This window comes from Rhinopithecus roxellana, chromosome 12, assembly GCF_007565055.1.
Source record: "Rhinopithecus roxellana isolate Shanxi Qingling chromosome 12, ASM756505v1, whole genome shotgun sequence".
NCBI classification, from domain to species: domain Eukaryota; kingdom Metazoa; phylum Chordata; class Mammalia; order Primates; family Cercopithecidae; genus Rhinopithecus; species Rhinopithecus roxellana.
Window position 1 is genome coordinate 8,955,254 of NC_044560.1, and position 21,675 is coordinate 8,976,928.

The window sequence follows — 21,675 nt, forward strand, 5'->3', positions numbered from 1 at the left end:
GTAATAAAGCCTCTGAAGCTTAAGCTTATTTAACTTCGTTGCAAGTCTGTCCCTTGTTTTTGAATTTCTTACATGGATTTATTTCCATAGAGTTACATATTAAATAAGCATATAGAAGCATACACGCGTAGGAAGGAGGTAGTTTGGAAATTGCTTGTGACATATCTCAGGCATGTTCCCAATTGGTGTCTGCATAGACCTGCTGACTGGGCTTCCTCAGCAGTCCAGGTGGGCGTTTCTCTCCAGAAGTTGACAGTGTTCAGATCCTCACTAGCATGGCCCCTTCTTTTGTCTACAGATTCGAGGTACAGATAAAAGCAGTGTAAGGGAGTTACACATCGCATATCGGTATGGAGAGCACTATGACAGCGTACGGAGGATCAATGACAACTCGGAGGCACCTGCACATCTCCAGACTGATGTGAGTGAGGCCTTGGTTTTCTCTCGTATTCTCAGCCCTGCAGGAAATGGGTCGAGAGCTGGATATCTGGCGATAAAAACCCCGTGATGTTTTTGTGGAAAGTTGGCGTTAAGAATCTGTAAACCTGATTTTAAAAATATTTTTTATTTCTTAGTTTAGGTGAGAGTGATAGATAAAATTGCTTATTATTTTGCTTTTTCTGATAGTTGATAGTTATGATTGTGTGTGTATAAGATGCATGGAATTTTAAAATTATTTTTATGTTTTAAAATTAATCTACATTTGTATTTTTGGAGACGGAGTTTCGCTCTTGTTGCCCAGGCTGAAGTGCAGTGGTGCGATCTCGGCTCACCACAACCTCCACCTCCCCGGTTCAAGCGATTCTCCTGCCTCAGCCTCCTGAGTAGCTGGAATTACAGGCATGCACCACCACACCTGGCTCATTTTGTATATTTAGTAGAGACGAGGTTTCTCCATGTTAGTCAGGCTGGTCTCAAACTCCTGACCTCAGGTGATCTGCCCACCTTGGCCTCCCAAACCGCTGGGATTACAGGAGTGAGCCACCATGCCTGACCTAATCCATGCTTCTTATCTGAAATCTGAAAACTATAGTAAAGGTAAAGAAGAAAATACAGGGCCGGGCACGGTGGCTCAAGCCTGTAATCCCAGCACTTTGGGAGGCCGAGACGGGCGGATCACGAGGTCAGGAGATCGAGACCATCCTGGCTAACATGGTGAAACCCCATCTCTACTAAAAAATACAAAAAAACTAGCCGGGCGAGGTGGCGGGCGCCTGTAGTCCCAGCTACTCGGGAGGCTGAGGCAGGAGAATGGCGTGAACCCGGGAGGTGGAGCTTGCAGTGAGCTGAGATCCGGCCACTGCACTCCAGCCTGGGCGACAGAGCGAGACTCCGTCTCAAAAAAAAAAAAAAAAAGGAAAATACAAAACACATAAGTCAACTCAGCTACCTGAATGTACATTTTGTTACTGTTTTGGTAGATTTATGTTCAGTCATTTAATGCTTTAAAACCTGGTTGACATTGTATTTGTATAGCTTTATTTCCTGTTTTTAAAAATTAACATTATTGCAGAAACCTTTTCTCCTGTTTTTACACATGATCCAAAACCATTTTTTTTTTAACAGTTTTATTTATTTTTTGAGATAGGGTCTCACTCTGTTGCCCAGGCTGAAGTGCAGTGGCACCATCACAGCTCACAGCAGCAGCCTTGTCCACCTGGACTCCAGCGATCCTCTCACCTCAGCCTCCTGAGTAGCTAGGACTACAGGTGTGCACCACCAAGCTTCATTCATTTTTAAATTTTTTGTAGAGATGAAGTTTCACTATGTTGCCCAGGTTGCCCTCCAACTCCTGGGCTCAAGTGATCCTTGTACCTTGGCCTTCCAATGTGTTGGGATTACAGGTGTGAGCCACGGTGCCTGGGAATTTTAATTCTTGAATAGGTCATATTTGTCTATGGATTAGAATTCAAAATATATAATGGGATATATAGTGAAAGTCACTCTCCTACCCTTGTACTTCAGCCACATTGTTCTCCCTGGATGCAGTCAGTGGTATTAGTATATAATAAAATCTCCTATGGTTTACATATCAAGCAAATATATGTGTATGTGCACATATTCCACTTTTGCCATTTTTACGCTACACTCTCCCCACCACTAGTTGTAGCATCCTACACATCCCACACATACATCCTGCACTGTGCTTTTTAAATTTAATGTGTCTTGAGATTTAATTCATGGTAGTACATAAGGAACTTCCTGTATCCTTTTTAAAGGCTGCGTAGTGTCCTGTTCTATAGATGCATTATAATATTTTTGACCACTCACTTACCGATGGGCTTTTAGGTGGCGTCTAATCCTTTGCTATTACAAGCAGTGTGCAGTACCTTTTATATACCTCATTTCACACATGCATCTGTGGGACACATTCCTAGAAGGTCCTTGCCACATCAGAGGATGTTGATTGGTATTGTCAAATTACTTTCTAACAAGATTTCACCAGTTTAAGCTCCCACCTGCCGTATGTGGCTCTTTTCCTGCACGGTGCACTTTGTCAACATAGTGTTAACAAATTTTTAAATCCTTTTCATTGTTAAGGGAAAAATTGTTTACTTAACCTAGTTTTAATTTGCATTTCTCTTATATATGCATCTTCTCCTGTGTTTAAGACATTTCTATTTTCTTTTTTGTAAATGGTGTTCATTTTCTTTCCCCATTTTTTCCCTATTATGTTGTCTTAATGATTTTGGGGAGCTTTTTATGTATTAGGGAAATTAGCTTCTGTCTGTGATATGAGTTGCAAATAGGTTTTCGCACTCTGTCATTTGTCTTTTTCTTTCTCCTGTGGTCTTTGCTATGAAAGAATTTTAGATATTTTCATGGTTAAATTTGTTAATGATTTTATTATATGCCCTTTGGATTTTGGGTCATAACTAGGAAAGTCTTTCCCACTCTGAGGTTAAAAGTAATTCTCCCATAGTTTATTCTAGTACTTTCATAGTTTCACTTTATTTATTTATTTATTTTTTGAGACTGGGTCTCACTCTGTTGCCGAGGCTGGAGTGCAGTGCCACGATCATGTTTCACTGCACCCTCAACCTCCCAGGCTCAAGCGATCTTCCTGAGTAGCTGGGGCCACAGCTGTGCACCACTATGCCTGGCTAATTTTTTATTTTTTGTAGAGACAGGGTCTCACTTTGTTGCCCAGGTTGGTCTCTAACTCCTGGACTTAAGCAACCCTCCTGCCTCGACCACCCAAAGTGTTGAGATTGCAGGTGTGAGCCACTGCACCCAGCTTATAGTCTTACTTAAAAAAAAATTAAATCTTGGCTTCTTTTGGAATTTATATTCATATAAGGGTGTGAGGCTATGGATCCAATTTTATATTTCCCTTGTGATTACCTAGTTGTACCCAAACCATTGATTAATTTTACATATTTTCTCCACTGATTTAAAATGCCACTGTCTTTCCATATACTCAATTCCCATATGTATTTGGGTCTATTCCTAGACATTTGGTTCTGGTCCACTGATCTCCCTGTTCACATGTTGATGCCTCATGGTTTTAGTTGGTATATTTTAAAATCTGGTAGAATTTTTCACTCATAATTAATTTTCTTTTTTAGCGTTTCCTTATATATTCTTGACTTTTTTAAAAAAAACAAAATGAGGCCAGGCGCGGTGGTTCACGCCTGTAATCCCAGCACTTTAGGAGGCCGAGGTGGGCAGATCACGAGGTCAGGAGATCAAGACCATCCTGGCTAACATGGTGAAACCCCGTCTCTACTTTATACAAAAAATTAGCCGGGCAAGGTGGCAGGGCGCCCGTAGTCCCAGCTACTTGGGAGGCTGAGGCAGGAGAATGGCGTGAACCTGGGAGGCGGAGCTTACAGTGAGCAGAGTTGGTACCACTGCACTCCAGCCTAGGTGACAGAGCGAGACTCCATCTCAAAAATAAACAAACAAACAAATCAATAAATAATAAATGTTAGAATCAATGTGTCTAGTTCAAAAGAAATGCTATTGAGTTTTTTTTGTTTTTGTTTTTGTTTTTGAGACAGTCTCGCTCTGTTGCCCAGGCTGGAGTGCAGTGGTGCAATCTCACCTCACTGCAACCTCCACCTCCTGGTTTCAAGCAGTTCTCCTGCCTCAGCCTCCCGAGTAGCTGGTAGCTCGCCACCTACCCTTGGCTAATTTTCGTATTTTTAGTAAAGATAGGGTTTCACCATGTTGGCCAGGCTGGTCTTGAACTCCTGACCTCAAGTCATCTGCTCGCCTTGGTCTCCCAAAGTGCTGGGGTTACAGGTGTGAGCCACTATTCCCGTCCCTACTGAGTTTTTAAAAATTGGAATCTCATTAAGTTAATAGAGTAATTTAAGGAAAAGCTGACATCTTTCTGATGTTGAGTCTTTTATTATTTAATTGGCTTTGTGATCCTTCGGAACATTTTCTTCATATAGATCTTGCCCGTTTTTTGTTGAGTTTATTCTAAGGAGGTGTTTTGTGCTTTTTGTGTATTGTAAAGAGATCTTTTATATTTTCTAGTGGGTTATCATTTGTCTATGAGAGCTGTTAATTAACAAAATGTTAATTGCATACTTAGGTATCCCACAGAACCCCTCTCTTTTTAAAAATTAAGACAAAATTCCCATAACATAAAATTAATCATTTAAAAATATACAGTCCAGTGGTACTCAGTACATCCCCAGTGTTTGTTGTACAACCACATCCTCGGTCTAGTCCCGAAGTATCTTCATTACCCCAAAAAGAAAACCTCATGCCCATTAGGCAGTGACTCCCAATTTCCCCTGTCCCCTAGCAATCACCAGTTTGCCTTTCTTCTCTGTGAATTTGCCTATTCTGGACATTTTATGTAAATGGAATTATATGTGACTTTTTCTTTGTGGCTTCTTTCCTCAGTATGTTTTTGAGAGTCATTCATGGTGTAGCATGTATCAGTACTTCATTCTTTTTTATGGCTGAATAATATTCCATTATATGGAGAGATGATTTTTTGTGCATCTATTCATCTGTTAATGAGCATTTAGGTTGTTCCCACCTTTTGGCTATTGAGAATAGTGCTGGTGTGAGTTGAGTATTTGTGTACAGTATTTTTACAAATACCTATTTTCAGTCTTTTTGTATATACCTCGGAGTGGAATTGCTGGGTCATATGGTAAACCTAAATTTAACTTTTTGAGGAACTGCCAAACTGTTTTCCACAGCAGCTGCACTGTTTTTCTTGCCAGGCTTTGTTTTCTCTTCATCCTAACATTTGTAGTTTTTTTCTTAAATGGTCATCCTACTTAGTATCTTAAAGTTTTTGTTTTTTGATACGGAGTCTTGCTCTGTCGCCCAGGCTGGAGTGCAGTGGCGTGATCTCGGCTCACTGCAAGCTCTGCCTCCTGGGTTTACGCCATTCTCCTGCCTCCGCCTCCTGAGTAGCTGGTACTACAGGCACCCGCCACCACGCCCAGCTAATTTTTTGTATTTTTAGTGGAGACGGGGTTTTGTCGTGTTAGCCGGGATTTCATCGTGTTAGCCAGGATGGTCTCGATCTCCTTACCTCGTGATCTGCCCACCTGGGCCTCCCAAAGTGCTGGGATTACAGGCGTGAGCCACCGCGCCTGGCCAGTATCTTAAAGTTTTGAATTGCATTTTCTTAATAGCTAATGACATTGAACATCTTCCCATGTGCTTTTCAGCCATCTGTATATCTTTGGAGAAATGTCTATTCAAGTCTTTTGCCTATTTTTTAATTGATTCTGCCTTTTTGTTTTTGAGTTGTAAGAGTTTTTAATATATGCTAGATGCTAGAGTCTTATCAGGTATATGATTTGCTGTAATTTTTTTGGTTTGCAGTATTTTTTTTTGTTGATTCTCTTGTTTCAGTTACAGAATTATATCATCTACAAGGACAGATTACTTTTTTCTTTTTAATTTTATACTTATAATTTATTTTAGCTAATGGCTTTGGCTGTTACCTCCAAAATATTGTTAAGTAATAATGGTGGGAGTGAAGATTGTGTTTCTTCCTTTAGTGGGAGCGAAGACGTCATTCTGTGGATTTACAGTGGTTATTTAACCATACCCATACTATAAAGCCTCTCGGTGGTTTTGTTATTCACTAGCATAAGTAACACTGTTAGCCCTTTTACCTAAATCTTTTCTTTTCTTTTCTTTTTTGAGACAAGGTCTAGCTCTGTTGCCCAGGCTGGAATGCAGTGGTGTGATCTCGGCTCACTGCAGCCTCCACCTCCTGGGCTCAAGCCATCCTCCCACCTCAGCCTCCTGAGTAGCTGGGACTACAGGTGCATGCCACCATGCCCAAATAATTCTTTGTGTTTTTTTGTAGAGACGGGATGTCACTTTGTTGCCCAGGCTGGTTTTGAACTCCTGAGGTGAAGTGACCCACCCCCATCAGCCTCCCAAAGTGCTGGGATTACAGGTGTGAGCCACTGCACCAGGCCCATAAATCTTTTCTCTATTTGATATTATTTCCTTTGGCTAAATTTCAAAACTGAAACTACTGGGTCAAAGACTCCTGTAACTCTTTGTCAAATTCTTAGGGTTTAATTTTATAATAGAATGCTTTGTATTAACATTCTGAGGAATATACTGCACATTGCTGGAGTCCACTATACTTTTACATTCAAAAAATAGAGCTGTCTTTGCCCATTTACCTATCTCTCTGCATTAATGGGAAGCAGAAGAAGGTGGTTGAGCATCTACAGAGGGATGATTTTAGCTTTTCTGATTTAAGGCCCAGGTTGTAAAGGTTTCATGGATCCCAAGTGAACTGTTCTTTGTGGCTTTAGGATTTGGACTGACAAGTTTCCCTGGGTGCTTTTCAAGATTAGAGTGTCTTGTGTTGAAGATTCTGAACATAGTTTGATTCTCAGCATAGTTCCCTGATTATTATTTGTTTCCTTTAGTTTCAGATGCTTCATCAAGATGAATCAAATAAAAGAGAAAAGATCAAGACAAAGGGAATGGACTCTGAAGATGACCTGAGAGACGAAGTAGAGGATGCTGTCCAGAAAGTTTGTAATGCAACTGGATGTTCAGTTAGTATTTCTGTCATGCAGGAATGATTTAGAAGCAAGCGTTGCTGTGCCTAGCTTACGTGTTGCTGTGCCTAGCTTACGTCTTAGTTTTGTAGCACCTCTCCAGCATATCAGCACTTTGTGGGGCAAAATAGGCCCATGAGATTTATAGTTCGATTAGCTTATGTGGCTTAATGAGAGCTGTTTATTCATTTCCTTGTTGTTTGCTAGACTTCACCCAGTACTGCTCAAAATTCTCAGGAAGTATGTGGATTTAATTTTTCCTGACTACTGTTTACAGTAGTACAAATGCAGTTTTATAGAGGGAGTTCATTTATAAATGTACGTTAGATGGTTATTTCAAGGGACCAACCTTATTGAAAATTGACATTTTCTAAATGGAAAAGGTCCTGAAACCTTGTCTTAATTCACACTATTACATCTTTATGTTTATGATTATTGAAGTAGAGCTAGGCAGAAAAATATACCCACAGTTTTGAAGTGATTTTTTTGTTTGTTTGTTTCTTGGATAGGATTTTAATTTAATAGTCCAGAACCTGGAAGCTGAAAATTATAATATTGAATCTGCAATAATTGCCATGCTTCAGATGAACCAAGGGAAGAGAAATAGTAAGTCCATGAGTAATATTTATAGGCCTTCAAAATGGTTGTGTTGGTAATTTTCCAAATATTTATTTTTAACCAAGTCACAGGTGGTAACTGTTCTGTCATTGATTTAGGAGTTGTTTATTGAGCACGTTCTGTATGCAGACAGTTTTTACTAGGTCCTGGCCCTGCTTCAGGGCGAGTGTAGTTCAGACGTGGAGGGTGGATGGTGGAGACAGGTAAACCGGTGTGATAGTACATAATGGGGTGGGAGTACAGGGTGCTGGGGGACGCATCAGGGAAGAATTACCCTGTTTAGAAATAAGATGCCCTTAGAAGACCAGAATGATAACCAGAATTATTTTCCTGGTGGAAATATTTAGATTTCTATTAACTTGTGATAATTTTGATTTTTTTTTTTTTTTTTAAACATGAACCGAATTTAATTTTGTGACTCAGAGGAAAGAAAAGAGATGTAAAGGCCGGGTGTGGTGGCTCACACCTGTAATCCCAGCACTTCGGGAGGCCGAGGCGGGCGGATCACGAGGTCAGGAGTTCGAGACCAGCCTGACGAACATGGTGAAACCCCGTCTCTACTGAAAATACAAAAATTAGCTGGGTATGGTGGCAGGTGCCTGTAATCCCAGCTACTCAGGAGACTGAGGCAGGAGAATCGCTTGAACCTGGGAGGTGGCGGTTGCAGTGAGCTGAGGTCGCACCACTGCACTCCAGCCTGGGCAACAGAGTGAGACTCCATCTCAAAAAAAAAAAAAAAAAAAAAAAGGAGATGTAACATCTTATTAACTTCTCAAGTCATTTATTTAAAATGATATCAATAAATACTGATTGCCAGATGTTACATGTCAGATACTGTTTCTGGCATCATAGTTCTCCATGTGATGAGGTATTTTATTATCCACTATGTATTGGCTGTACTTTTAGAAATCTGTAAGTAACTTGGTCTTTGAGACTTTAAACAGCACCCTCCAGTGATCTGTGCTGTTCAGTATAGTGTGTACCTGCCACTTGTGCAGTGAGACTGGGGAACTACATTTTAAATGTTTAATTTTAATTTAAATGTAAATGGCCGCATATAGCTAGTGGCTAATACATTGGACAGCACAGCTTTAGAGCCTGTTTCTTTTCTTGATTTTGGGTGCAAATGTAAGACTTTCCCATAAAAATTCATGTTAAAACATAATTTATCTAAAAAGCACTCTGCTGGTGGGAAGCTGATCAAAAGGCGGTCAGTATGTTATTTTAAAATTTATCTTCCCACTTTTACCAACTTTTTCTTCCTATGTTTCCCACTGTCTTGACATTAGAATTTGTCTCAAGGAAACTTACTTCCCCTGTGGCCAAAGTAGGGACCCAGGTAATTTTGGAATAATTAATACAGTAATCACCCTGTGTAACTCAGGTTCTCAGTTTGAATGAAATATCTTTCTTTGGAAGATGCAGAAGAGAATCTTGAGCCCACTGGTCGAGTGCTGAAGCAGTGTGGCCCTTTATGGGAGGAGGGTGGCAGTGGTGCCAGAATCTTTGGAAATCAGGGCTTAAATGAAGGCAGGACCGACAACAACAAGGCACGGGCCAGCCCTAGTGAAGAAAACAAAGCAAATAAAAACCAGCTCGCAAAGGTATGTAAGATGGGGTTGAAAGGGCAGGTGGTGGGCAGGTGTAATTCTGTGGCAGTGGTGGGAGCTTGAGATAATTTTATTTGTATTTTCCTTCTGATTTATAAGAGTAGTGTGGAAAATCTGGGGAATGCATAAAGATAAATCAAGAAGTAGAATGACCTCACTTACGCTGTTTGGTGTATGCAGTGACAATTGGGAGGAAATATACTCTGAAATTGTCCTCAGTGTACAAATGAAAAGCCTCGTTTTCCCAGCTAACATTACTGTACGTGTGGGCTCTTCCCATGTTTATCCATGTTTTTTATAAATGCCATGATCTACAATGAACACCTTTGTGTATAAATCTTTGGGTTTTTGCATAATTATATTGGATGAAATCCTAGAAGAGGAATGAACAGGTTAAAGGTCATGGATACATGACTCTTTTAAAGGCTTTTGGTAAATTGTCAGGTGCTTTCCAGAAAGGTGCATCTCCCTCCCTGCCCTTCACTCCCACAGGTAGTATGTGACATTTCCATTTTACTGAATTTGGAATCATTTTAAAGATTTTCACCAAGAAGTTCTGAGCTCAAAATGCTACAGTGTACAAAGCCACAGCAGAGGCAAAGATGCAAATAAGCTTCTGAGGATTTTGTCAGAATTACCTGGGGCATTAAATTATGTGGGGAAAAGTGTCCTCTGACACGTGTGTGTGTTACTTCTTGCTGGATGAGGGCTGGTTTCTTTAAGGGAAGAATGGAATTGATTTTGTTCGCTAGTTCAGCAAGGAAATATGAATTTAAATGTAAATTTGAGCGGCAGTGGACAGTAAATCATCTTTGGCATCTTAGATTGTTTTTCCCTGTTGCTGCTGAAAAGCAATCTGTGCCCTTTGCCACCATCTCCCTTCTAGCAGGTGGCAGCTTGAGCCCCCATACTGCCTACTCACACCGCGGCCTTCTCTCTCAGGTCACAAACAAACAGAGGCGAGAACAGCAATGGCTGGAGAAGAAGAAGCGGCAAGAGGAGAGGCACCGCCACAAAGCCCTGGAGAGCAGAGGTAGCCACAGGGACAACAACAGAAGTGAAGCAGAGGCGAACACACAGGTCACCTTGGTGAAGACCTTTGCTGCTCTGAACATCTGACTCTCTGGCCTCTTGGGAGTTGTAAGAAGTGGCTGGAAAAGGATTGCTGTGTGCAAGACTTTCCAGTGAGGCCGTCCTTTTATGCAACGAAACACAACCAACAAAGCCCACACATGAGCTCACACACTGAGTTAGTGTCCTTCGAGCTGCCTCTTTTTTTGTTCAAAGTTTTATTAGTGATATGTTTTGTTTTATGAAAATGCAGTGAGGCCATTCATATTCTGTAATACAAAATTCAAATACTGAGTTTTAGGGGCAGATAGGTCAGAAAAAACCTTTTAAGTGGTGGCTTTATTTGCCCGAAAATCAGACTTCAGTGACCCTAGGATCTTTCCTTAACATTTGGGGTGAGTTTTGCTGTAATTGTTCATGAGTAGTTTAGGATAATTGTTAGAAATTGAGAATGACAAGTTTCCTTAGTTTCTCTTTCATTTTCAAACAGATACTAACATATAGGGTAGCTTATAAATGATCTTCAACTCAGGAATATGCTTTGATTTACTTTCTTCTAATCCAAGTTACTCAGAAAATAATTCAGGAATTGTTTTTCCAGAGTTACATGAGGGTTGTGGCCTGCAATCAGGATGGAAATTAACCGCATTTCTCTCTTTCCTGATTCTGATGTTATTTCAGATGGGATGTAGGTGCTGTTAGTTCATTTGCACTCAAGCCATATGATAAATGCAGCTGACTGTTCATTAGGCCTAGGCCTTGTTGGGAAGTTGACAGTGGTGTTGGGTTTTTGGTATTTGTTTCCTGACAGTGGGGAGATGGCATGTTACTACTTGTGATACAGTTCTGGAATTCTGATAGCATGTAGAGCAGGGTCTGTAGTTGTAATAGGAGAAGAACTCCTGGGGTTTTGCCTAAGAGGAGTCTAAATAATTATGTTTTTATAGAAGAAGGCTGGAAGAATAAGGTTTTTCATGTTCACATTTTAAATGACAATTTTCTTCCTTTCTGTTCTAGACTTAGATGCCTTCAGAGAGATACATGGTAACTTGACCTGATAGGTTGCTAAACTTAGTATTGTGGAAATTAAATCTTATAAAATGCCACATGTATTTCTTTTTATTTAAGCCCTGTTTGGCATTTCAAAGTTGGGAAAACTCCAGCATCTGCTGGGAGTTGTTGGACCAGCAGAGTTGGTTGACTTAGGTTGGACCAGCAGGGAAGAGAATATACTTTGGTTAAGGCCTTCGAATGACTCTTCAGTTCTGAAATCGACAGACTTGAGCAATGGAGAGATGTCATTCCTAAAACTGAGTTGGTGGATGTGAACTTAAGAACCATAACATCCGAGGTGGCCCATCGTGGATAATCTTTGTCTTTTGGGACCTAATACTTGGGCAAATAATTGATGCTGAGTTGAAAGTTAAATTATTAGTTATATTCCCCACCCCTCACATTTCACAATTAGAAAAATTCGGAGGCAAAGTGATAACTAAAAAGTTTGGTAGTTCCTGGAGTCGTCAGATTGTCTTTATCAGCAGGCCATTTGCTTTCTTTAGTTTCACTGCTATCTTTTGATTTTGTTTTTGACTTTGGTGGCTTTTTGTAGTTGGAGCATCAGTAGTCTCTTGGAATTACTCCTAGGACATTGTGATTTGGATTCTTCTTGGGTACAGTACATCGTAAAATTTAGCAGATTAAAAAAAGTGCACAGCATTTTTTCTGTGCACATCGCAGAGCCCTGAGCTTGAGGCTGTGTTGCTGTACTCATTCCAAACGAATGAAAGATCTCTGTTGCCTTACTCTATGGGAGTGGGATCGAGAGTGCGTTGGGATCTATGGTTGTCTTAGTTTTCAACACTGGGCAGATTCCTGACTGGCTGAGTGTTTCTCAAGAAGACGCTTTCCTGTTTGTTTTGTACTGCTTGAACTCAGAGGCCAGATCCTCTCAGAAAGACAAGATTGTATGCCAGAAATTCAGATTAGCAGTGAGCTTAAGAGAGACTCATTGTCAGAAGTAGTAGAATTGCTTTATTTACATGGTTAATGAAGGTGGCCTTGGGCCCTTTTGGGTTTTAGAAGTTTTAGAAGCTGCTAAAAAGTTATTAAAGAATATTGTTAACATTTATTTATAAATTACCTAATTGTGATAATAGGCTTCAGCATTTCTGGAGTATAATAACGGCGGTTTAAAAAACTAATCAAATGGCTTTAGTAATTTTCTTTTATTACTGTTTCACAGCTTTTCAGTTACAGTTGGTCTGGGGTACATGCATCCAACTTCAGTGATACCTTCTAGCTAATGGTTTCAATGTAGACTTCACTGCCTCAGTCTCACTGGGTACATAAGGTAGTTGGAATCGATATGCTTAGTTGCCTCAGTGGGCACTGGAAAATTACTTCACTGGCAGCCCGAGTGGAGGCCCAGTATGTTTAGTCCTGGGATGACTGTTGTCAGCAGCTATTACTCTAGTACAGGTACTCTGTGAACTCTTTATTAGGAACTGAATGTGTCTTAACCTCTGTGTTGTATCTTGTAGAGATTTATATTATATGAGATTGTCTTGGTAGCTTGTAGTTTGGTCAGGAGAAAGGGGATGGAGCAGTGGTACATAGCTGCTTACTGCTTTTAAAACTGTATATAAAGGTTTTATGGATTTTAAAAAGATTTTTTTTAGAGGTCAAAATAAATACAATTTTAGTGGCAACAACTTTGAACTAGAGAGATAGATGTATTAAAGCAACATAGAACCATAACTTCTAGATAATATAGTTGCCACTAGGAGATATTAGAAAGTTAGAATGTATATGTATATTTAGTTTTTCAATAATAATGAACATACACTTTCAGGAGCAAAGTATACTTGAGAAATTGTGGCAGAAAGAATTTTAAATGTGAGTCGATGTTGTCTGTAGTTTCTTTATTAAGCTCTGAAAACACTTCCAATGCCAATTTGATTCTGAGGGCTTGGGAAGTGGGGTCTCCCTTGTGGAGCAGCTGGAGCAGCTGGAGCTGACTGGGAGGGAGCCTTTCCATGGGTAATTTATTATGCCTGCCCTGCTTGCCCCAGGGAGCTTCTTCAGTGTGAAATGATGTGATTTTCGGGGGTAGGGGTGGGGGGCGGGGTGGGAGGAGGGCCACCTTCCGTTGGGGGGAGAGTTGCTCACATACTACACAGGTAGCATCAGATGGACTTTGGCGCTGAACTGTACTCGTAGTGAGTCCCCATAGTCAATGTGCAATTTCTCTAACTCTGAGAAACTCTGTAGACTCTGCCTGGGTTTTACTGGGTCAGCATAGAATGCTATCAGTTTACCTCTGTGAAATATTCAGTCAGTTGAAGGAAACTTGGATTCCTAGTCAGAGGTGACTAAAAATTACCCTGACCAAAAGGATCTTTGCCAGGGGAAGAGAACGGAGCTTCCTGATTTTAGTGTGACATGTCAGTGGCCCTGTCCAACTCCCGTTTTGGGTAGATGCATAGCTCTTCACTTTCTTACCTCAAGGCTCTGTCTAGCCATGTTAAATCTTTAGACTCAGATTCTGATGCAGTTTTTCTGTTTTGCCATTCTCGTTATTCACAGCTTCATTCATCACAGCTTTCAGAACAAGTGTTGCTAAAACTCTGGGGCCTTTGACAGTTGTTCTGAGATGATGTAATAATGGTACTTTTTATAAGGTGTGTTTTCTTGGCTCTAAAGTAAATTGTGGTTTTTTTTTTTTTTTTTGGAGACAGAATCTTGCTTTGTTGCCCAAACTGGAGTGTGGTGGTGCAATCTTGGCTCACCGCAACCTCCACCTCCCGGGTTCAAGCAGTTCTCCTGCCTCACCCTCCTGAGTAGCTGGGATTACAGGTGCGTGCCACCATGCTTGGCTAATTTTTATATTTTTAGTAGAGATGGGGTTTCACCATGTTAGCCAGGCTGGTCTCGAACTCCTGACTTCGTGATCTGCCCACCTCAGCCTCCCAAAGTGCTGGGATTACAGGCGTGAGCAACTCTGCCCGGCCAGTAAATTGTATTTTTTTTTAATGACATCATTGAAGATCTAGATAGCATAAATTATGACGTCTGCCATCGCATATTAGTAAGGGAACAGTCATTTTTGGAATGTGGAGAGAACACGGAACACCAGTCACCAAGTGTATGGAGGATGCAGAGCTTACCGTTCTCCACTGATGGGGGCCTCTGGAAAGAGCTGTGCCTTGTGGTTGGCCTGGCCATCTTCCGTCCCGAGGTGAAATTCCTTTAAAACCTCAGACTCTGACCTGTGTCTTTGAAGCAGCTGCTTTGTAGCGTCCCTCTCTTTACTGTCCTCCTTAGGACTGTTTTGTGGTTCCATGAAAATGTTTAGCCTCCTTGCAGAATTACTTGAGAAGGGGCTGGTACCAGTGTAAAGAGTCTATTTCTGTAAAACTACGAACTTTTGCATAGGGAATTTATTCTAAGCAGGGCATAGCCATGATCCAGAGCTGCTGCTGCTCACTGCCAGTCCTTGCGGCTGGCGGTGATTGCTGGACAGACCCTCTGTAGCCTGGCTCTCATCCTTGGTGTGTCAGCCCGCAGCAGGCTGCCAGCCGTCCGTGACAATCATGTGAGCTCAGCCGCAGACCTCAGCTGGCGGTTTGATCTCTGGCAGTTGCCTCGAGCAGTACTGGTGAGAGGCTCCCCACATTTTCCCACTCTTAACGGTTCATTTTTCATAGTAGGAAAGGCCCTTGGCCTCCCCAGTGACTCTTCCAGAGTCTGCACAAGCACTAAGCTCAGAGGAAAGAAGAAAAGGGCCAGGAGTCAGACGTCACACCCGGGGGCTCCCCTTTCCCGTGCACAAGTGTTGGCGTGCGTCAGTCCCCTTTACAGAGGGGTGGATGTGTCTGTGGAGAAGGGGCCTTCTCTTTTTTAATTGCACTATACTTGTTCTAGCTTCAGTCTGGAGAAACTTAAGACCTCCATGGGGTCGTGATCCATAGACTTAGCAAGTCTTGCCTTATCTATGGAGCTCGATGGTGAGAATTGTGACCATTGTCTGATGTCCATAGTTCCTTCCCCCTAGGTCGTTTCTTTCCACGGATTGTGTTCATCTGAACCATTTTATTTTTTATTTACCAAAGTACTGTACTTGGCTATTTGCAGTGTTTTCAAAACCAAATGTTTCTTTTTTGTGTGTTTTTAATCTTCAATACTTGGTGCAATAGAAGCTGCAAAGATGTGCCACTTTATCTATGAAATGGAGTTTTGTATACCAATAAATTCTAGTTTAAAAACAAAGTTTTAAGTTGTTTTTATCGGTATCTGACCACCGTTTGAGTGGGCAGGGAGACTGAGTGTGCTGGGAAATGTCCTTTTTAGAGACGTTGTGTGGAAGGTTTGCGTGTGTGCATGTGCTGGATTGAGTGTTCTAGGTGTGTAGTCCTTTGGGATCTGACTAAGCTTAGAACAGCTGATTTTTGCTTTAGTGCAGCTGAGTGCAGCCACCACACACAATGGCAGGGCCATTCTTAAGGACTACACACTTAAGATTTCTGCCTGATATCTGAGAGCACCTCTTGATAGTTTGAAACTGTTTAAATGTGTAGCAGTTGTCTGTCAGTGGCCACTTTGGGCTCCTCTAGAACTCTCAGTATTGTTTGACCCCATTCCAGGAGGAGGCTCCCTGCCGAGGCACAGACAGCACCGTCTGGGGCACGGCTCACCTAGAAGGGTCCACAGGAAACCAGAGCGAGGGGAGCCCTTCAGTGTGTCCAGCAGGGGCCCCATCCACACAAGCGCTCTGGCCAGTCAAGGACTGGCTCTAAAGACCTCACCATATCATGGTTTTGACTTTGAGACTCCCATTCTCCTGTTCTTCATTTTGTATTCAATAAGCAGCCTTCTGAATTGGCTCCCTGATGCCTTGATAGCAAAAAGGACTGGATGGTTTCCTGGACGAAAGTCAAGAATATTCCAGCTCCTGCAAGCAGATTCTCCTACAGTCTCTCAAGCGATCTTCCCTGTGTGGTTCTTTTTCACTCCACAACTGAGACACCCGTCATCTCTGGATAGACAAACACTGGTTCCTGAGCCCATGAGGCCCAGATTCCAGACCCTGTTAATGTGAGATTCTTCCAGAAAACCTGCTATGGTCCAAAGTGATATCCCAATCTAGGTGCTGCCCGCACACTGAAAAACTTCCATGGCCTCCTCAATCCCATTCCAGGGATTCAGCTGGGGCCAGGCGGCTGCTTCTAGGGATTAGAGGGGCTTCCTGTTGGGGCAGCGTTGGACCAGGTGACCTGTAAGATCCTGTGTGGGAGATAGGATGAGTCTTTAAGGACAGAGAAGTGTTCTTGAGCCAGGCAGGGACAAGTGGCTGTACTTTTGTCCCTTTGTAACAGCTGCTCATGGTCACCTTGGAGAAAGCCTGGCTGAAAACCTGGGTGTTTAGAGTTGCATCAGCCAGACACCACCCCAGGCTTCTGGCCTTTCCCTTCCTCCAATGCACAGAAACAGAGTGTGTGTCTTGAGATACAGTTCATAAAAAGCCTTGCTCCAATATGGTTTTGGCTGGACAGAATGGTTTTTGCTGACGGAATGGGCACTCTCAGACCATTTAGATGCAGAGATTTAGAACTTGGTTGCAAAGGCTTGAGGCCAGTCCTGTCACTTCACAGATTCTGGCTTGGCAGAAGGAAACATTTCCTACCTTCTTGGAGAAACTTGTCCGAACCGCCCTATGGTAGAAGGACTTGGGTATCCCCAGAGTATTGTTTCTAGGCAATTTATTCATCCAAACATCCAAGAATCCATCTGACATCAAGTGAACCTCTACTCTGTATGGGTCCTTATTTCTGGGCGTTGAAACAGTCATGGATCCTGCCTTCAAAAAGCCTCCAGTCCAGGAATGAAAGTGGACGTGTCACTGACCCAGGAGAGAGCGTATCCCGTAAAGGAGGTACTGATGAGAGAGCTGTGAGTTCAAAGAATTCGGGAAGGCTTGGTGGAGGAAGTGATATTTGGACGAGGCACGAAAGGGGAGACAGGACGCAGAAATGGGAGTGAAGGCATTTTGGACTGAATGGCCAGTGCAAGCGAAACCTAGGAGTGGGATGCTCCGGTGCTTAGGATGGCGCTTATTATGGATGCACAATTAGTTTGGAGAAAGACTGGGAACTTCTTCAAACACCTCTCATGTGCCTTTCACTACTGGAAGAGTAATGCTGTGCTTGCTGAATGGATTCTCAAGATGAGGCCTGGGTGCGGTGGCTCACATCTGTAATCCCTGAACTTTGGGAGGCTGGGGCAGGAGGCTTGCTCACACCCAGGAGTTCAAGACCAGCCTGGTCAGCCTAGCAAGATCCTATCTCTATGCATGCACACACAAAATTACTGGGGTCTGGTGCTGGGTGCCTTTCTGTAGTCCCACCTACTCAGGAGGCTGAGGCAGGAGGATCACTTGAGCTCAGGAGTCTCAGGCTGCAGTGAGCAATATCACACCACCACACTCCAGCCTGGGTGACAGGGTGAGACCCTGTCTCAAAACCTCAGAATAACAAAGATCTGCCTGACTGCTTTTTAGTGTCTGGAGCCGGCCTGCGTGTGCATTCTGACCTGGGAATGTTACAGGTAGCTCCTGCCTGGAAAAATGCTGCACCATCTACCTCTGCCTCTGGGGGACATTAGCGTAGAATTCAATTGAACAGGTACCTGTTTGGCATCTACTATGTGACAACTGCAATTGGAGACCAAAAATACAGAAGGTGGCCAAGCAAAGATGGAGCAGCTAGCGTGCCCCGGGCACTCTGGATACATCGTCTCATTTGAACTTGAAAACCACCCTGTGAGGCTGATGGTTCTATTCAGGAATAAATAATGGGCCCAAGATCACAGCTTAGTAGCAGAGACAGGATTTGAACCCGGACCAGTCTGCCGCCACCATGCAAGGACCCAAATAACGGGGTAAGCAGTTCTAGGAAAGGTATAAACACAGCTTGGCAGTTCAAGGAGGGTGAAATCTGCTCCAATTGAAACTGCATCATGGAAAAGGTGACATTTGGGACTGGGCAGGGTGGCTTATACTTGTAATCCTAACAGTTTGGGAGGCTGAGGCAGGAGGATCGCTTGAGGCCAGGAGTTTGAGACCAGCCTGGGCAGCATAGCGAGACCCAGTCTCTACCAAAAATAAGTTGGCCAGAATTGATGGCACACAGCTGTTTTCCCAGCTACGTGGGAGGCTAAGGTGGGAGGCTTGCTTGAGCCCAGGAGGTTAAGGCTGCAGCGAACTATGATCGTGCCACTGCAATCCAACCTGGGCAAGAGTGAGACGCTGTCTCTAAAAATAAAGGAAAAGGTGACATTTGGGATTCACTTTAAGCCCATGGATTTTAGCATGGTGATGAGCCTGTGAGCAAGGGAGGCTTTTAGGTTGAGAGAAGCTATTGCACAAGGGTATGAAGGCAGGACAGCAGAGGAGCTTAGTAAATAGATAGGGCTGCATAAAAGAGGCTGGAAAAGCAGATACCACCAAGCCTTGAATACCAGGGGCTGGTGGACAATGGGGAACCACTGATGGATCAGGAGCAGAGGAGAGACATGAAAATCAGGCTCTGGGAAAATGCAGCTGGCATCGGTGGACAGGATGGAGACGTGATGAAGGATGGAGGGTTTAAGAACCATTAATCCTGATACTTTCTTCTTAGGGGTGTCACATTACTTGCTAGTGTAGAATAGTTGCTGTTTTCTGTCTGCTGGTTGACTCTGTCTGATACGTGTCTATCTCCAGCATCCAGCAAAAGACCAGAAGCACAATTTGTACAAAACTTATTGAAGGAAAGAATTAACTTCAGTTCTCTGGTGGTGACAATGCAAAGAACCCCAGTGAAGCAGACGCATGTCCATGAAATCCCAATCAGACTCTTCATTGAACTTGGGAATTCGACTGTGATTTCTGGCCACTTATTGAGCAAGGTATTTACCTTTGCACTTCATGCGTAGCTTTTGTTAGGTGCTAAATAGGAATAAAAGCAAAACCAATCCAAATCCTGTCATCAAAATTGGAGAGGCAAACTACGAAACATTTAGGTGAGAATGTCCCCTCCCCAGCTTTGACAGTCCCGTTGCCTAGTTTACTCATCCAATGAATTAGCACACATAAAGCACTTATAATAGTGCCTGGCAAATGCCAAGTGCTCAGCAAATGTTAGCTATTGTTAGGACTATCCATTCATTCATTCATAGAACACGAGTGATTTTTCAGTGCTAGCCATTATTTGTGCATTTTCATGCATGCTAACTCAAACTTTGCCACAGCCAACCTGCTGGGGAAATGTCATACTTCCATTTGACAAATGCAGAGACTGAGGCTGTGACCATTTATCGGCACTTAGATTTTAATGTGCACACGAATCATCAGGGGGGCTTGTTAACTTACAGATTCTGATTTCAGCAGGTCTGGGGTCAGGTTCAAGATTTTGCATTTCGAACAGGATCCCTGCTGCTTTTGCAGCTGCCACTGCCCATGGACCATGCTGAGTAGCAAAGGTCTAAGCAGAGCCACTGCTGCTAAGTGGCAGAACAAAGTGCTCTACCTGGAACCTCTGAGTTCAAGTTCAGGGTTCTTTCCTTTTTTCAGTCCCTTTTGCAAGTCTGCTGCTGGGGATCAAGTGATTGTTCTCTAGATACGCACACATAGGCAAACAGGATTTAGGCAGGCCCCTTGATGCCATCATCAAACATTTATTGAGCCCTGGGAAAGCAAAGGGGTAAAGGCTGGTCTGTGGCCAAAAGACTCACAGCCTGGTTTGAGTGGGTGGGGGCAGGGGTCACAGCAGGCTGCGCTGGAGTCTTGCTCCTAAGTTTCAATGTTTGTTTTGTCGGACAGTCATACAACTGTAAGATCAGGTAGGTGTCCCATTGGTGCCTTAAATCCATCATGCCCAGGGTGTCACCTCTCTAATCTGCCCGTATCAGCTCCTCCCTGTGTTTCCTGTTTCTGCAGTGGCCGTCATCCTCAGATGGTTGTATGGCCTTCTTTGGCATTTTCTCAGTATATTTATTTATGAAAATGCGAGGGGACCAATTTCACTAGCTCAGAAGCACACTTTGCCCACCTGAAGAAAAGAAATCAAGGTTTAAGCCAGGCGCAGGTTTCTCCCTAGTGGCCTGAATGAAATGGACACCAGAGGGCGCCTCAGAACCACTTTTCCTACAAACGAGGTTTGCACTCTTCCCCCACACAGGCTGTTTTTGCTTTAAGACATGGTCTTCTGGTGATACTGGGCGAGGATTTGAGTCAGTTACAACAGCAAAGTACACATGCCTGTCTTCTCTTTCTTCTCCTTCCTATTGCTAGCACAGAGCTTGTTCACCTTTTAAAGGTCACAGCAATACATCCCTTTGATTTTTTTTCTTTTTTTTTTTTTTTGAGATGGAGTTTCACTCTTGTTGCCCAGGCTGGAGTGCAATGGCACGATCTTGGCTCACTGCAACCTCCGCCTCCCAGGTTCAACGATTCTCCTGCCTCAGCCTCCTGAGTAGGTGGGATTACAGACGTATGCCACCATGCCCGGCTAATTTTGTATTTAGTAAAGACTGGGTTTCTCCATGTTGGTCAGGCTGGTCTCAAACTCCCGACCTCAGGTGATCCGCTCACCTTGGCCTCCCAAAGTGCTGGGATTACAGGCGTGAGCCACTGTGACAGGCCATCCCTTTGATTTTCTTTGCTTTCCTCCCTGCCCTCAAGGTCTTGAATGCTGTGCACAGGCCCTGGGAAGGGTAAAGGGAATAGACATTTGTTGAGTGTCCACTGTGAGCTTTGCCCTGTGAAATGCATTGGCAGGTGCTCTGTCATTGAGCAGGTGAATTCCTGGTCCTGTAAGATTTCATCAGCATATAATAGATAATTCTATCTTTAGAAGTAACATCTGCTGAAATAGATTGCTTCCAGAATAGGCTGCATTCCTCCTGGTGGGAATCCTTGAGTGCATTACATTCTTCATGGCTTCAGAATTGGAAGCTTGGAGTCGGCCGTCGATGCTGAACCCTTTCCTCCTCCTCTTCCTGTGTCCTCACAGCTGAACTGCCCTGGGCACTCTGGTCTTTCCAAGATGACAACCAGCAGGCCTGGTTAACATGGCCATACCAGAGCGTAGGTGGCTGATGACAACTTCATGAAGAAATGAAGGGCCAGGGATTGGGGACACCCCCTCGGGTAGAACATCCCCTCTCTGGCCCCCAGGGGCCTATCAAAGAAGGGGTGTGGATAAGACCATCTAGAGCTGCTTCTCACTCTTAATCAATCTTTGCCAGTGGGGGGGGATTTGAGGCCTGATGACACAGTGGGGACAATATTTTTAGGTTGGTATTTTTCATGCTTTTCACATTAAGCC

General features: G+C 43.2%; 1 protein-coding gene across 2 annotated transcripts in view; it reads left to right on the forward strand.

The window, feature by feature from the left end:
* Positions 1 to 15,580, forward strand: part of OTUD3 (OTU deubiquitinase 3) — a 31,021-nt gene extending 15,441 nt beyond the window's left edge. The window contains exons 4-8 of one of the 2 annotated variants that reach the window (XM_010385539.2): positions 299 to 421; positions 6,879 to 7,010; positions 7,523 to 7,619; positions 9,051 to 9,235; positions 10,184 to 15,580. In XM_010385539.2, the coding sequence (XP_010383841.1) occupies positions 299 to 421; positions 6,879 to 7,010; positions 7,523 to 7,619; positions 9,051 to 9,235; positions 10,184 to 10,360 (714 nt within the window). In that variant the 3' untranslated portion in view covers positions 10,361 to 15,580. The remainder of the gene's footprint in view (positions 1 to 298; positions 422 to 6,878; positions 7,011 to 7,522; positions 7,620 to 9,050; positions 9,236 to 10,183) is intronic. The other variant, XM_030913245.1, reaches the window with a different exon arrangement.
* Positions 15,581 to 21,675: the final 6,095 nt, after the last annotated feature.